Below are 15,139 nucleotides of genomic sequence, written 5' to 3' on the forward strand. Positions count from 1 at the left end.
ATGCTCTTCCAGGTTTGGTCTCTTCCAACTGTTACTGCGAGTTAGTTGGTCCTGCTCACATAGGTCCCACCAAGAGTATTGTTTGTTTTATTGCTCCCTAGGTCAAGTTGTCCCCAGAGTAGGGTCTCAGTTGTTAGCCCCCCGTTATTCCTGCCCCCACCCAATTCCCACTTTGGCCTCTTCCAACAGTTCCTGCTGCTTAGTTGGTCCTGCTCAGATAGGCCCCAAAAAAGAGTCCTATTTTCTTGTCCCCTAAGTCAAGTTGCCCTCAGAGTAGGGTCTCAGATGATAGCCCCCCTTTTATTTCTGCCTCCTCCCACTTTCTGCTTTGGTCTCTTACAACTATTCCTGATGGTTAGTTGGTCCTACTCAGATGGGCCCCAAGAAAGAGTCCTCTTTTCTTGCCCCCGAGGCCCAGTTTCCCTCAGAGTAGGGTTTCCTTTGGATGCCCGAGTTTTATTCCTGTTCCACCCAACACTTCCCTAGGTGGTCTCTTCAACTACTCAGGCTGGTTAGTTGATCCTGCTAAGATAGGCCCCAGGAAAGAGCCCTGTTTTCTTGCCCCCTAAGTCACACTGTCTTCAGAGAAGCATATCAGTAGGTAGCCCCCTTTTTATTCCTACCCCGTCCGCACACTTTCTGCTTAGCTGTCTAACACCTGTTCCTACTGGTGAGTTGGTCCTCCTCAGATGGTCCCTACAAAGTGTCCTATTTTCTTGCCCCCAAGTCAAGTTGTCCTCGGAGTAGGGTTTCAGTTGGTAGGCCCTCTTTTATTCCCTCTCCCACACTTCCCGCTTCCCTCCCTTCCAACTATTCCTGCTGCTTAGTTGGTCCTGCGCAGATACGCCCAACAGAGAGTCCTAGTTACTTGCCCCCTAGGTCAAATTGTCCCCAGAGTAAGGTCTTAGTTGTTGGCGTCCCCTTTTATTCCTGCACCCCCTACTTCCTGCTTTGGTCTCTTCCAACAGTTCCTGCTGCTTACTAGGTCCTGCTCAGGTAGACCCCAATAAAGACTCCTATTTTCTTGCCCCCTGGTCAATTTGTCCTCAAAGTAGGGTTTCAGTTGGCAGCCCCACTTTTATACCTGCTGCCTCACCCACACAATGCCTGCTTTGGTCGCTTCCAACTGTTCCCTCTAGGTAGTTGGTCCTACTCAGAACCCCCACCCCCCCCAAATTCCTGTTTCCTTGCCCCCAGGGCATGTTTTCCTCAGAGGTGTGTTTCCGTTGGTAGTCCCCCTTTTATTCCTGCCCCCACACACTTCCCCCTTTGGTCTCTTCCAACTACTTTGGTAACTTGGTCCTGCTCAGATAGGCCCCAACAAAGAGTCCTGTTTTCTTGGCCCCAGGTTACATGGTCCTCAGAGTAGGGCCTTAGTTGGTAGCCCCACTTTAATGCTGCCACCCCGCTTCAAGCTCTTGTCTTCTCCAACTGTTCCTGCTGATTAGTTGGGCCTTGTTAGATAGGCTGCAGCAAAGAGTCCGGTTTCCTTGCCCCCTAGGCCAAGTTGTCCTCAGAGTAGGGTCTCAGTTTGTAGGCCCCCTTTTATTCCTACCTCCTCTGCACACTTTCTGCTTAGCTGTCTAACAACTGTTCCTACTGGTGAGCTGGTCCTCCTCAGATAGTCCCAACAAAGAGTCCCGTTTTCTCACCCCCATGTCAAGTTGTCTTCAGAGTAGCGTTTCAGTTTGTAGCCCCCCTTTTATTCTCTCTCCCCCACTTCCTGCTTTGGTCTCTTCCACCTATTCCTGCTGGTTAGTTGGTCTTGCTCAGATAGGGCCCAACAAAGAGTCCTCTTTACTTGCCCCCTAGGTCAAGTTGTCCCCAGAGTAAGGTCTTAGTTGTTAGCCCCCCCCCTTTCTTCCTGGGCCAACAGTTCTTGCTGGTTAGTTGGTCCTACTCAGGTAGGCCGCAACAATCAGTCCTATTTTCATGTCCTTATGTCATGTTGTCCTCAAAGTAGGGTTTCTGTCGGTAGCCCCCTTTTTGTTCCTGCCACCCCCTTACACACACTTCCTCATTTCTTCTCTCGTAATGGTTCCTGCTGGTGAGTTGGTCCTGCTCATGTAGGCCCGAAACAAGAGTCCTGTTTTCTTGCCCCCTAGGTCAATTTGTCCTCAGAGTAGGGTCTCAGTTGGTTGCCTCCCTTTTTCTCCTGCCTCCCCACATCCTGCTTTGGTCTCTCACAACTGCTGCTATTGGTTCATTGGTCCTGCTAAGATAGGCCCCAACAAAGAGTCCTGTTTTCACGCCCCCAGATCAAGTTATCCTCAGAGCAGGGTCTCAGTTGGTAGGCCCTCTTGTATACCTGCCCTCCCCACTTCCTGGTCTCTTCCAACTGCTCCTGCCGGTTAGTTGTTCCTGGTCAGGTAAGCCCCAACAAAGAGTTCTGTTTTCTTGCTCCAGGTCAAATGGTCCTCAGAGTAGGGTCTCAGTTGGTCGCCCCACTTTTATTGATGCCTCCCCTCACTTCCAGCTTTGATCTGCTCCAAAGGTGCCTGCTGGTTAGTTGGTCCTGTTCAGATAGACTCCAACAAAGAGTCTTGATTTCTTGACCCCATGTCAGTTTGTCCTCAGAGTAGGGTTTCAACTGGGAGCCCCTTTTTATCCCTGCACCCTCTCACACACTTCCAGCTTTGGTCTCTTCCAACTGTTCCTGCTGGTTAGTTGGTCCTGCTCAGATAGGCCCAAAAAAAGAGTCCTGTTTTTTTTTTCCCACTAGGTCAAGTTAATCTCACAGTAGGTCCTCAGTTCGTAGACCCCCTTTGAGTGCCTCCACCAAACACCTGCCGCATTGGTCTGTTCCAACTGTATCTGCTGGTTAGTTGGTTCTTCTCAGATGGGCCGCAACAAAGAGTCCATTTCTCATGACCCCTAGATGAAGTTATCCTCAGAGTATGGTCTCTGTTGGTTGTACCCCTTCTATTCCTGCCACCCCCCTCTGCCTGCTTTGGTATGTTCCAACTGTATCTGCTGGTTAGTTGGTTGTCTTCAGATAGGCCCCAAGAAAATGTCCTATTTTCTTGCCCTCTAGGTCAAGTTTTCTGCAGAGTAGGGTCTCAGTTTGTAGCTTCCCCATTTATTCCTACCCCCCCCCCCGCTTCCTCCTTTGGTTTAATCCAATATTTCCTGCTGGTTGGTTACTCCTGCTCAGATAGGCCCCCAGAAGAGTCCTGTTTTCTTCTTGCCCCAGGTCAAGTTCTCCTCCGAGTAGGGTTTCAGTTTGTGGCCCCCCCTATTGTTTTCTCCCCCCATGCTTCCCGCTTTGGTCTCTTCCAGCTGGTCCTGCTGGTTAGTTGGTCCTGCTCAGGTAGGTCCCAACTAACAGCCCTGTTTCTTGCCCCCAATGTCAACTTGTCTGAAGAACAGGTTCTCAGTTGGCAGCCTCCCTTTTTTCCTGCCCCCCAATCCTGCTTTGGTCTCTTCCAGCTGTTCCTGTTAGTTAGTTGGTCGTACTCAGATAGGCCGGAACCAACAGTCCTGTTTTCTTGTCCCCTATATCGAGTTGTCTTCAGAGTAGGGTCTCAGTCGGTGGCCCCCCTTTTATTCCTGCCCCTGAAATTCACACTTTGGCCTCTTCCAACTGTTCCTGTTAGTGAGCTGGTCCTGCTCAGATAGGCCCCAACAACGAGTCCTGTTTTCTTGGCCCCAGGTTATATGGTCCTGAGAGTTACATGGTCCTCAGAGTAAGGCCTTAGTTGGTAGCCCCACCTTAACGCTGCCACCCTGCTTCAAGCTTCTGTCTTCTCCAACTGTTCCTGCTGATTAGTTGGGCCTTGTTAGATAGGCCGCAGCAAAGAGTCCTGTTTCCTTGCCCCCTAGGTCTAGTTGTCCTCAGAGTATGGTCTCAGTTGGTAGCCTCCCCTTTTATTCCTAACCCTTCTGCACACGTTCTGCTTGGCTGTCTACCAACTGTTCCTACTGGTGAGCTGGCCCTCCTCAGATAGTCCCAACAAAGAGTCCTGTTTTCTTGATCAAGATCTGTTTTTCCAGATCAAGATGTCCTCAGAGTAGTGTTTCAGTTTGTAGCCCCCCTTTTATTCTCTCTCCCTCACTTCCCACTTTCATCTCTCCCAACTATTCCTGCTGGTTACTTGGTCTTGCTCAGATAGGGCCCAACAAAGAGTCCTCTTTACTTGCCCCCTAGGTCAAGTTGTCCCCAGAGTAAGGTTTTAGTTGTTAGCCCCCTTTTACTCCTGCACCCACTACTTCCTGCTTTGGTCTCTTCCAACAGTTCCTGCTGCTTAGTTGGTCCTGCTCAGATAGGCCCCAAGGAAGAGTCCTGTTTTCTTACTCCCGAGGCCAAGTTGTCCTCAGAGTAGGGTCTCAGTTGGTAGCCCTGCTTTTATTCCCGCACCCCCCCCCCCCACTTTTCCTGCATTGGTCTCTTCCAAATGTTCCTGCTGCTTAGGTGGTCCTGCTCACATAGGCCCCAACTTAGAGTCCTGATTTCTTGTCCCATAAGTCAAGTTGTCCTCAGAGTCGGGTCTCAGTTGGTTGCTCCCCTTTTATTCCCACCCCCCACACACTTCCCTATTTGGTCTCTTCTAACTGTTCCTTCTAGTTACTTGGTCCTGCTCACCTATGTCCCAACACAGACTCCTGTTTTCTTGCCCCCTAGGTTCAGTTGCCCTCAGAGTAGGGTCTCAGTTGGTAGCCCCCCTCCTCACTCTTGCCCCCCCCCGCACTTCCTGCTTTGGTCTCGTCCAATTGTTCCTGCTGATGAGTACATCCTGCTCAGATAGGCCCCAACACAGAGTCCTGGTTTTTTGCCCCCAAGTCAAGTTGTCCTCAGAGTAGAATTGCACGCAGTAGCCCTGCCTTTATTCCTGCACATCCCAACTTCCTGCTTATGTCTGCTCCAAATGTCCCTGCTGGTTCCTTGCTCTGCTTAGGCCCCAACGAAAAGTCCTATTTTCTTGCCGCCTAGATGAAGCTGTCCCCAAGGTAGGGTCTCAGTTGGTAGTCCCCCTTTATACTCGCAGCCTCACCCCACACATTTTGCTTTGGTCTTTTCCAAGTATTCCTGCTTGTTAGTTGGTTCTGCTCAGATAGGCCCCAACAAAAAGTCCTATATTCTTGCTCTCTGGTCAAGGAGTCCTCAGAGTAGGGTTTCACGGGGTACCCGTCTTTTATTCCTGCCTCCTCACTTCCCACTTTGGTCTCTTCCAAATGTCCCTGCCGGTTAATTGTTCCTGCTCAGATAGGGCGAACAAAGGTTATGTTTTCATGCCCCCTAGGTCAAGTTATCCTCAGAGTAGTGTCTGAGTTTGTACCCTCCTTTTATTCTTGTCCTCCCCCAATTCCCACTTTGATCTCTTCCAACAGTTCCTTCTGGTTAATTGGTCCTGCTCTGATAGGCCCCGACAAAGACTGATTTTCTTCCCCCAGGTCAATTTGTCCTCAGAGTTGGTTTTCAGTTTGTAGCCCCACTTTCATTCCTGCCACCCCCCAACACACGCACGCACGCGCACACACACACAGACACACACACACACACACACACATTCCTGGTTTGGTCTCCTCCAAATGTTCCTGATGAGTTGGTTCTGCTCAGATAGGCACCACCAAGAGTCCTGTTTTCCTGCCCCCTATGTCGAATTGTCCTCAGAGTAGTGTCTCACTTGGTAGCACCCCTTTTATTCCTGCCCCTCCCCACTTCCCGCTTTGGTCTCTTGCAACTGTTCCTGCTGGTTAGTTGGTCCTACTCAGATAGGCCCCAGCAAAGAGTCCTGTTGACTTGCCCCCAGGTCAAGTTGTCCTCAGAGTAGGGTCTCAGTTGGTAGGCCCCCTTTATTGCTTCCACTTGCTGCTTTGGTCTCTTCCAACTGTTCCTTTTGGTTGGATGGTCCGGCTCAGATAGGCCCCAGGAAAGAGTCCTATTTCGATGCCCCAGGTCAAGGTGTCTTCAAAGTAGGGTTTCAGTTTTTAGTCCCCCTTTGTTCCCTTCCCCACTCTTCCCGCTGTGGTCTCCTCCAACTGTTCCTGCTTCTTAGTTGGTCCTGCTCAGATAGACACGCACCGGTAGTCCTGGTTTCTTGCCACCGGGTCAAATTGTGTTCAGGATAGGGTCTCAGATGGTTGCCTTCCCTTTTATTCGTTTCCCCCACTTCCTGCATTGGTCTCTTCAAAATGTTAATGCTCGTTAGTTGCTCCGGCACAGATAGGCCCCAACAAAGAGTCCTTTTTTCTTGCCCCCAGGTAAAGTTCTACTCAGAGAATGGTTTCAGGTGGTTGCCCCCCTTTTATTCCTGCTGCCCCCCTCACAGTTTCTGCTTTGGTCTCTTCCTACTGGTCCTGCTGATTAGGTGTTCCTGCTCAGATAGGCCCCAAAAAGAGTCCTGTTCTCTTGCCCCCAGTTCAAGTTGCCCTCAGAGTAGTTTCTCAGTTGGTAGCCCCCCGTTTATTCCTACCGCCAACAAAGTTCCGCCTCGGTCTCCTCCACGTGCTCCTGCCGGTTAGTTGGTCCTCTTCAAATAGGCCACGACAATGAGTCCTTTTATCTTTCCCCCAGGTCAAGTTGTCCTCAGAGTAGGGTTCCAGTTGGTAGCCCCCATTTTATTCCAGCCACCCCTCCTCAGCACACACTCCCATCTTTGGTCTCCACCAAATATTCCTGCTGGTTAGTTGGTCCTGCGCATTTAGGCCCGAGCAAAGAGTCCTGTTTTCTTGTCCTCTAGATCAAGTGGTCCTCAGAGTAGGATCCCAGTTGGTAGCCCCTCCCCCCCACTTTCTGCTTTGGTCTTTTCCAACTGTTCCATCTGGTGAGTTGGGCCTGCTCAGATAAGCCCCAAAAGAAAGTCCTGTTTTCTTGCCCCCAAGTCACGTTGTCCTCAGAGTTGGTTTTCCGTTGTTAGCTCCCCTTTTATTCATGGTGGCCACACACTTCCCACTTTGGTCTCTTCCAACTGATCCTGCTGGTTAGTTGGTGCTGCTCACGTAATGCCCTGATAACACGTCCTGATTTCTTGCCCCTAGGTCACGTTGTCATCAGAGTAGGTCTCAGTTCGTAGCCCGCACATTCCACACCTCCTCCTCAGGGGCACAGTTGTTCTCCAGGAGGACCACCCCCAAGACCAGCACCAGGAAGCTGGCCGTGGGCATGCCCTGCCTACTGCTTAGCATCCCATCACATATCAGGCCAAGGATGGTGACCAGGAAGAAGGAGTGGTCTCTGGCGTCCGCTTCCTTCACGTCAACTCCAACGACCAGCTGTAGATACTCGCAGGCTTGGCGGAAGATCACGGAGACGTGGTCCTGGTCATCTTGGCTGACCACCGCCAGCATCTCCGCCTGTGTGGTCGGTCGGCTGCTGAGTGCGATACTTGAGAGCAGGAATGCCACCAGGTCAGCCAGCCTCATGCCGAATGCATCTGGGAGCGAGGGCTGGGCTCCTTGTGGGGCCCCTCTGGTGCTGGACCCCTCCTCATCGGGGCTGCTGGGGTCCTCATCGGACTGGCTCCACGGAGCACCTGCCATGTCAGCGGGGGAGGGGCAGGCATTCGGAAGGCTCAGACTGACTCTGTTGAGGGGCCCAGGCTCCCTCTGTCCTCCTTCTGCATCCTCGCCAAGAATGGCCACAGGGCCCAGGCCCTGCCCTCTGCCCACTTGAGGTGTCCCAGCCGCCTCCCCCCACCCACACACACACACACACACACACACCCCGTGTCTGTGAGACTCCACTGTGGAAGTCTGGCCCGACTCATCCACCCAAATGCCCATCCTGCCCATGGCCCTTCACAGAAGGACGCGGGTGCCCGAACTCTGGCAGGTTCCTTCTGTGTGTCCTAGGGACCTGAGTCCTTCGGTCCGCCCCCCATGTCCCCACCTGGACTCCCTAGCCCGGCCCGTGCCCCTGCCCTTTCTGACCTGGGATCCTGTCCCTCACCCCAAGGTCCTCGGCTCCCTCAAACCCCCGAGGTACAGTTGAGTGGACACAGCCTGCGGCCGCCCTCTCCAGAAACCCCGGCCTCAGCGGGGCCTGAGCGCCTGCCTCTACCCAGGGTGGGTGGGTATAGTAGGCCCTACCGCTCTCCCTCAGGTCCAGACACCAGCTCCAGGAAGAGCCTGGGCCCGTCCCTCTGGGGCCCCGAGTCTACCACCCTTAGCCCCGCTGGGAGAAGGGCTCCGCCTGACCACCCTGCCGGGGTCTCTCGGGCTGCCGGCTGGACTGACCTGGATTCCGGGATGGGGGGGCCGGCCGTGCTCCCTCACATGTCGACGTGCACGCCTTGCTGCCCGGCCGGGCCCCTTCTCTCTGCCGGCCCGAACCAGGCATCCCAGACTGAGGCTCCCACCTCTGTCACCATCCTTTCCGGGATCCTCACCTTGACTCTGACCGGCTCGGGCCGTGCCCCCGCCCTCTACACAGCTGAGTCTGTGCGCCTCAGATCCAGGCTCTCACTCCCTGACTTCCTGGAGACGGAGGCAGGGAGCACACCGCAGCCACTGTCCCCTCCCCGCTACATTGTGATCAGCTACCCAGAAGGCATCACACTGACCAGAGACACCAAGCCAGCCTGGCTCAGGATGTCTCCACTGTAGGGCTCCCCCTGGAGCCACACTGCCTCACCCTCCTTTGATTTGTTCTGCTCCTCTTAGGGGACCCTTCCCTGCCTTCCCACTGGGACTGTCGCTGCTAGACAGTCACCTAGGGGTGGGACGTGTCCCGCCTCTCCTAGTGTCCTCACTGCCAACACAGGGCCCTTCCGAGAGTGAGCAGAGCTCAGCGAATGTCCGGCCACAAATGTCCCAGTGAGCTGGGGACCTCTGCTCAGATCGAGTGTCTCCTCCTTTCTTGGAGACCCAAGCAAAGGCAGGCACACATCTCTATGTCCCTCGTCCAGAATGACAGACGACAAGGGACGAGAAGCAAGAACGAACATCTTTTATTGCTCCATGCCCTGAAACCATCCGCTTACTGCCAAGGTCTTCACGTTTGCAAGACATCCCTGTCTGTGCCCAGCCCAGGCACCGCGTTTCCCTTCTGGATCCCGAACGAGGACGGAAGGGTTCCCAGCTCGTTGCACCAAACGGCACAACTCTGACTCTTGAACACCTGTGGCGTGGGTGCCACTCCCACACTGAGCCCGAAGCTCACGAAACCTTCTATGACAAGGAACAACATCGGAAAACTTCCTCGAGGAAACAAAGATCGATTTCCGAGGCCACGTAGACAGAGAACAAGAACCCACCCAAACGCGCGCTTGGCCCCGCTTTCCCCCAAGCCGCCCTGGCCCTCCACTACTCACAACGCCCAGCGCCCGCTCTGCTCGCACTCGCAGGGGAGAAGTGGCCTGGCTTCGTGCCCCGCAGGAGAAGCTGCTCGACCCCAGGTGGGAACGGGCCCGGCTGCCCCTCGGGCTCAGGCCCGCTCTTCCTCATGGCTCACAGCCTCTTCGGACAGACACGGAGACCCGGGCTGCCTGCTGTTGACCGCGAGGAAGTGCTGCAGCACTTGCACGCCACTGGTTTCTGCGTGGGCCCTGGGACCCCACAGGAACTCGTAGCGTGCGGGCTCGCTGCCGGGCACCTGCCGGTACTCCAGGTACCCTTCCTGCACCCAGACGTCGGTCAGCAGCTCCCTGGGCTCCCCATAGAATACGTGCTCCCTGCCGGCATACACCCCCATGACCCCCAGCGCTTCCCACACCGCCTCCTCAGGGGCACGGTCCTCCTCCAGGAGGATCACCCACAGGACCAGCACCAGGAGGCTGGTCTTGGGCATGCCGTTCCTACCACTCGGCGTCCCATCGCAGCTGAGGCCCAGGATGCTGACCAGGACGTAGGAGCCCTCGCGGGGGTCCACTTCCTTCACGTCGACTCCAAAGACCAGCTGCAGATACTCGCAGGCTCGGCGGAAGATCACGGGGAAGCGGTCCTGGTCATCTTGGCTAACCGCCGCCAGCATCTCCGCCCGTGTGGTCGGCTGCTTGGTGCGATACTTGAGGAGCAGAAGCAGCACCAGGCTGGCCACCTTCACGCGGAGAGCATCTGGGAGCGAGGCCTGGGCCCCTGCCGGGGCCCCCCAGGTGCTCGACCCCTCCTCATCGGGGCTGCTGGAGCCCTGGTGGGACTGGCTCCCCGAAGCGCCTGCCATGGCCCTGGGGGAGGGGCAGGAGCTCCGAGGGCTCTGGGGAGGACTCGGGGACCCGGCAGCAGCAGACCCCTCCTCCAGGGGGACCAGAATGAGGACAGAGCAGGAGGAGGACAGGGAGGAAGAGGAGGAGGAGGAGGAGGAGGGAGATGGGTACCCCCCCTCCTCCTCCTCTGCTTTCTCCTCCTCCATCTCCACCTCCTCTTCCAACTCCTCCTCTTCCTCCGACTCCACCTCCTCCACCTCCAACTCCACCTCAACTCCACCTCCAACTCCTCCTCTTCCAACTCCTTTTCCTCGGACTCCACCTCCTCCACCTCCACCTCCACCTCCTCCACCTCAACCTCCACCTCCAAATCCACTTCTTCCACCTCCTCCTCCTCCACCTTCTCCTCCTTCAACTCCACCTCCTCCACCTCCTCCACCTCCTCCTCCTCCAAATCCACCTCCTCCACCTCCTCCAACTCCACCTCCTCCTTCTTCAACTCCACCTCCTCCTTCTTCAACTCCACCTCCTCCACCTCCGTGTCCTCAGGCTCTGGCAGCATTGCATCCCATGGCAGCGGGACCTCTCTTGGCTCCTCCTTAAGCTTGCAGAGCTCACTCCTCTGACGCAGGGGCATGATGGTCGCCAAACCCTGAAGACAGAAGAGGGGTGGCTCCTCAGGGGGAGGCCCAGCCCACCCAGACCCCGAGCTCCCAGGCCTGAGAGCGGGGCCGCGTGGGGGTTGGGGGCCGAGGGGTCCCCTCTGGGGTGGGATGGGCGAGCCCCCGGCCCCACGCGCGGAGCACGCACCTCGCCTGGACAACCGACTGGCACGCGGCCTCGCCTCCTCTGCTCTGTGACCTCAGGACTCCTGCCTCAGACCAAGGCCTCAACTGCAGAGCTCGCAGAGCCCCTGGAAGAGGGAGGGATGGAGGGAGGGAGGGGGGGAAGGAGGGGGCGCCTCAGGGTCTCAGGGTGGGTGCAGACCGCGAGCACCGCCCCGGGCCCCCACCCCCCACTGCGGCCAGGAGATTCTGGCCAGGACTCTGGGCGGCCCCGCCCCGGGAGCCCCCACCCCCCACCCCCCATCCAGCCTGGGCCTGCCCCTTCCGGGCCTCCCCTGACAGCCAGAGCGGACCCGAGCGGCAGGGCAGGCCTGGGCCCTACGCAGGTGTCCTGGGCTGGGAGGCAGCGCCTCCTCTCTCCCCTGCACCCCGGCCAGGGCCCTGGATCCTGCCTCGGCTGACCGGGGTCCAGCCCCGCACACCAAGGCCCTCCCCTCGCCCAGACCCACCGCGGGGGCGGCTTTCCGAGGGCGGCCCCGGGGCTGGGGTCCAAGGGGCCTCCGGCCGTCCTCCCGCAGGGCTCTCCCGGGGAGCCCCCGGCCGCTGCCTCCCACCAGAGCCCTCTCGGCCCGGCGAGGTCCGGGCCAAGGCGGCTGGCGTCGCACGAGGCGACCAAGTCCGGGGAGGCCCGGGGCCGATGGCGGGGGGCTCACGTGGCTTCCTTGGGGTCCCTCAGCCCTATCCTCTCGTCCCCATCCGGACTCCCTGGGCGGCCTGGGCCTCGGGCTCTGCCGCCTGACGCCGGCTCCTCGCGCGCAACCAGCTCTCAGTCGGGCTGGGACCCAGAGCCCGAGTCCGCCCACGCCGCACGCCCTGGTCACAGTCGTCGTGGTCGCGCCACCCTGCGGCCTCCACCGCCGCCCCCACCGCCGCACTCATTCCCCTCTGGGTCCCGGCTCCCTCGCTCCTCCCTCTGGGCCTCACCTCGAAGCCCACGAGGCTCTGCGCCCTTCCCGCGCCTGACGGGATTCGAGGCGCGGCCGGAAGACGCCGAGGCCCCCTCGCCACGCCCCGCCCCGCCAGTCTCTTGAGACCCGGATGCGGAAGTCCAGACACCGCGCGGGGCCTCATTCCCACTAGGCGCTTCCCTAGGCTGCCGCTAGGGGTCGCCTTCCGGGCCGGGGCCGGGGCCTGGGTTCTGGGGGGCCAGAGTCCCTCCCTCGGTGTTCCCTCCGTGGCCTCCTGCACCCCGGGGATGGCCTGTGCGCGTGGCCGCTGACGATGGGAACTCGTGCCCCTCAGACCGGGGTCCGAAGGTCTCTGGGACGCACCGCCCAGGCTCAGTGACGGGGCGCCCGCCACCTCTGGCCACCCGATGCAGTGGCTCCCCGGGCCTGCGGCACGGACTGACTTCGTAGCTCTGGGCTGGGGTGGACCTGGTCTCCTGACAGCACCTGGGCCCTCCTCCCGTCTGCCCACCGGAGCGGCTGCTCCCGACAGACAGCGGGTCCTCGGTTCTCCCCAGCTCACCCATCCGACCCCCACTCCCCCGTCCAGGTGATCCGAGACCCGGATGCCCAAGTCCAGCCTCGCCCAGTGTCCCCATCCCTCCCGGGGGCCTGCGCGGACTGACTCTGTTGTGGGGTCCAGGCTCCTTTGCCTGCAGGTCCCTCTGTTCCTCATTAGGAATCGCCCCGGGACACGGGCCCTGCCCTCTGCCCACCTGAGGTGTCCCAGCCACCCCCCGCCCCCTGCGCCTCCTCCGGTGTCTCTGAGACCCGGCTGCGGAAGTCTGGCCCGACTCTCCTCCGCGAGTCCCCATGCCTCCCAAGGGCCCTTCTCAGAAGGCCTGAGGTCTTGAACTTTGGGACGTCCCCTCTGTCCTGGGGACCCGAGTCCCTCAGTCCTCCCTCTGACCCCCACCTGGACACCGTGGCCCCGTCCTGTATCCCTGCCCTTTCCTGACCTAGGATCCTGTCCCTCACCCCAAGGTCCTCAGCTTCCTCAGATCCCTGAGGCACAGTTGAGTGGACGGGGCCTGCGGCCACCCTCTACACGTACCCCGGCACCGCGGCCCAGGCTGATCTCCTGTCCCCGGGGCGGGATGGGCCCTGCGGATCTCCATGAAGTCCCGACACCTGCTGCAGAGGAGCCTGGGCCCGACCCCCTATTATTCCTGCCGCCCCGCCACACACACTTCCGACTTTTCTCTCTTCCAACTGTTCCTGTTGGTTACTTGGTCCTGCTCAGATAGGCCTGAACAAAGCCTCCTGTTTTCTTGCTCCTAGGACAAGTTGTCCTCAGAGGAGGGTCTCAGTTGGTAGCCCCCCTTCTATTCCTCCCCCCTCTCTTCTTGCTTTGGTCTCTTCTAGCTGTTCTTGCTGGTTGGTTGGTTCTGCTCCAACAGGGCCCCAACAAAGTGTTCTATTTTCTTGACCCCATGTCAAGTTGTCCTCAGAGTACTGTTGCAGTTGGTAGCCCCCCCCATTTATTCCTGCCGCACCCCACACACACACATTTCTTGCTTTGGTCTCTTCCAACTGTAATCACTGGTTTGTTGGTCATGCTCAGATATGTCCCAGCAAAGAGTCCTGTTGCCTTGTCCCCAACACAAGTTGTCTTCAGAGTTGGGTTTAAGTTTGTAGGCCCCCTTTTATTGCTCCCCCCCCCCACTTCTCACTTTGGTCTCTTTCATCTCTTCCTGCTGGTTAGTTGGCCCTGCTCAGATAGGCTGCACCATGATTCCTGTTTTCTTTCCCCCCAGGTCAAGTTGTCTCCAGAGGAGGGTCCAAGTTGGTAGCCTCCTCTTTGATTTCTGCCCCCCACCCACACACACTTTCTGCTTGGGTCTCTTCCAAATGTTCCTGCTTGTTGATTGGTCTTTCTCAGATAGGCCCCAATAAAAAATCCTGTTTTTTTTGCGCCCAGGACAAGTTGTCCTCTGAGTTGGGGTTCAGTTGGTAGTACCCCTTTTATTCCTGCCCCCCACATACTTTCCGCTTTGGTCTCTTCCATCTGTCCTGCTGGTTACTTGGTCCTGCTTATATAGCCCTCAACAAAGAGTCCTGTTTTCTTGCCTCCAGGTCAAGTTGTCCTCAGACTAGGGTTTCAGTTGGTACCCCCTTTTATTCCTGCTTCTCCCCCTCCCCACACACACACTTCCTGCTTCCGACTCTTCCTACTGTTCCTCCTGGTTAGTTGGTCCTGCTCAGATAGGCCCCAACAAAGAGTCATTTTCTTGCCACCAGGTCAAATTGTCCAGAGTCGGGTTTCAACTGTTAGCCCCACTTTTTTTCCTGACCCCAATGCTCTTCCAGGTTTGGTCTCTTCCAACTGTTACTGCGAGTTAGTTGGTCCTGCTCACATAGGTCCCACCAAGAGTATTGTTTGTTTTATTGCTCCCTAGGTCAAGTTGTCCCCAGAGTAGGGTCTCAGTTGTTAGCCCCCCGTTATTCCTGCCCCCACCCAATTCCCGCTTTGGTCTCTTCCAACAGTTCCTGCTGCTTAGTTGGTCCTGCTTAGATAGGCCCCATCAAAGAGTCCTATTTTCTTGTCCCCTAAGTCAAGTTGTCCTAGAGTCGGGTCTCAGTTCGTAGCTCCTATCTTATTCAACCCCCCCCCAACACACACTTCCCACTTTGGTCTCTTCTTACTGTTCCTCCTAGTTATATGTCCTGCTCAGATAGGTCCCAACAAAGAGTCCCGTTTACTTGTCCTAGGTTTTCTTGCGTGCCCCTCACTTCTGTCTTTGGTCTCTTCCCACTCTTCCTCGTGGTTAGTTGGTCCTTCTCAGATAGTGTGCAGCCAAGACTCCTGTTTTTTGCCCCCTACATCAAGTTGTCCTCAGAGTGGTGTCTCACTTGGTAGCCCGTTATTACTGCCCCACCTTCACTTTCCGTTTTGTGTCTTCCAATTACTCTTGCTGGTTAGTAGGTCTGCTGTGAGAGACCCCAACACAAAGTCCTGTTATCTTGCCCCGTGGTCAAGTTCTCCTCAGAGCAGTGTTCCAGTTGGTAGCCCCCCTTTTATTCCTGCCCCCCTCACTTCCCACTTTGTTTTCTTCCAACTGTTCCTGATGGTTAGTTGGTCCTGCTCAGATAGGCTCAAAGAATCTTGTCTTCTTGCCCCCAGGTCAAGTTTCCTCAGAGTAGGGTTTGGTTGGTAGGGTTTGGTTTCTTCCTGCCGCCTACCCCCCCCCATTTCTTTCTTTGGTCTCTTCCAACTCCTCCTGCTGGTTAGTTGGGCCTGTTTTCAACAAAAAGTCCTGGTTTC

The 15,139-nt window shown here is 57.0% G+C and overlaps 1 protein-coding gene and 1 long non-coding RNA gene across 4 annotated transcripts; both read right to left on the reverse strand.

Annotated features, from left to right (window-relative positions):
- Nucleotides 1–8,871: 8,871 nt before the first annotated feature.
- Nucleotides 8,872–10,303, reverse strand: LOC123383395 (melanoma-associated antigen 9-like). 3 transcript variants are annotated; one of them, XM_045050921.1, is made up of 2 exons: nt 9,252–10,303; nt 8,872–9,105 (listed from the first exon to the last, which is right to left on the reverse strand). In XM_045050921.1, exon 1 carries the CDS (start codon nt 10,286–10,288, stop codon nt 9,365–9,367), a length of 924 nt encoding a protein of 307 aa, XP_044906856.1. In that variant the 5' UTR covers nt 10,289–10,303; the 3' UTR covers nt 8,872–9,105; nt 9,252–9,364. The 3 variants fall into 3 exon arrangements, with proteins under 3 accessions (XP_044906856.1, XP_044906854.1, XP_044906855.1); XM_045050919.1 differs by having other exon boundaries at nt 8,872–9,108; XM_045050920.1 differs by having other exon boundaries at nt 8,872–9,134.
- Nucleotides 10,304–10,577: 274 nt separating this feature from the next.
- Nucleotides 10,578–11,957, reverse strand: LOC123383439. The gene is made up of 3 exons (XR_006593163.1): nt 11,852–11,957; nt 10,893–10,995; nt 10,578–10,734 (listed from the first exon to the last, which is right to left on the reverse strand). It is a non-coding gene; the product is annotated as an uncharacterized LOC123383439 (long non-coding RNA).
- Nucleotides 11,958–15,139: the final 3,182 nt, after the last annotated feature.

Source organism: Felis catus, chromosome X (assembly GCF_018350175.1).
Source record: "Felis catus isolate Fca126 chromosome X, F.catus_Fca126_mat1.0, whole genome shotgun sequence".
Classification (NCBI taxonomy): Eukaryota; Metazoa; Chordata; class Mammalia; order Carnivora; family Felidae; genus Felis; species Felis catus.

Excerpts from the sequence above, each read along its gene's own strand:
- LOC123383395 (XM_045050921.1), bottom strand. The coding sequence starts at position 10,288 with ATGGAGGAGGAGAAAGCAGAGGAGGAGGAGGGGGGGTACCCATCTCCC.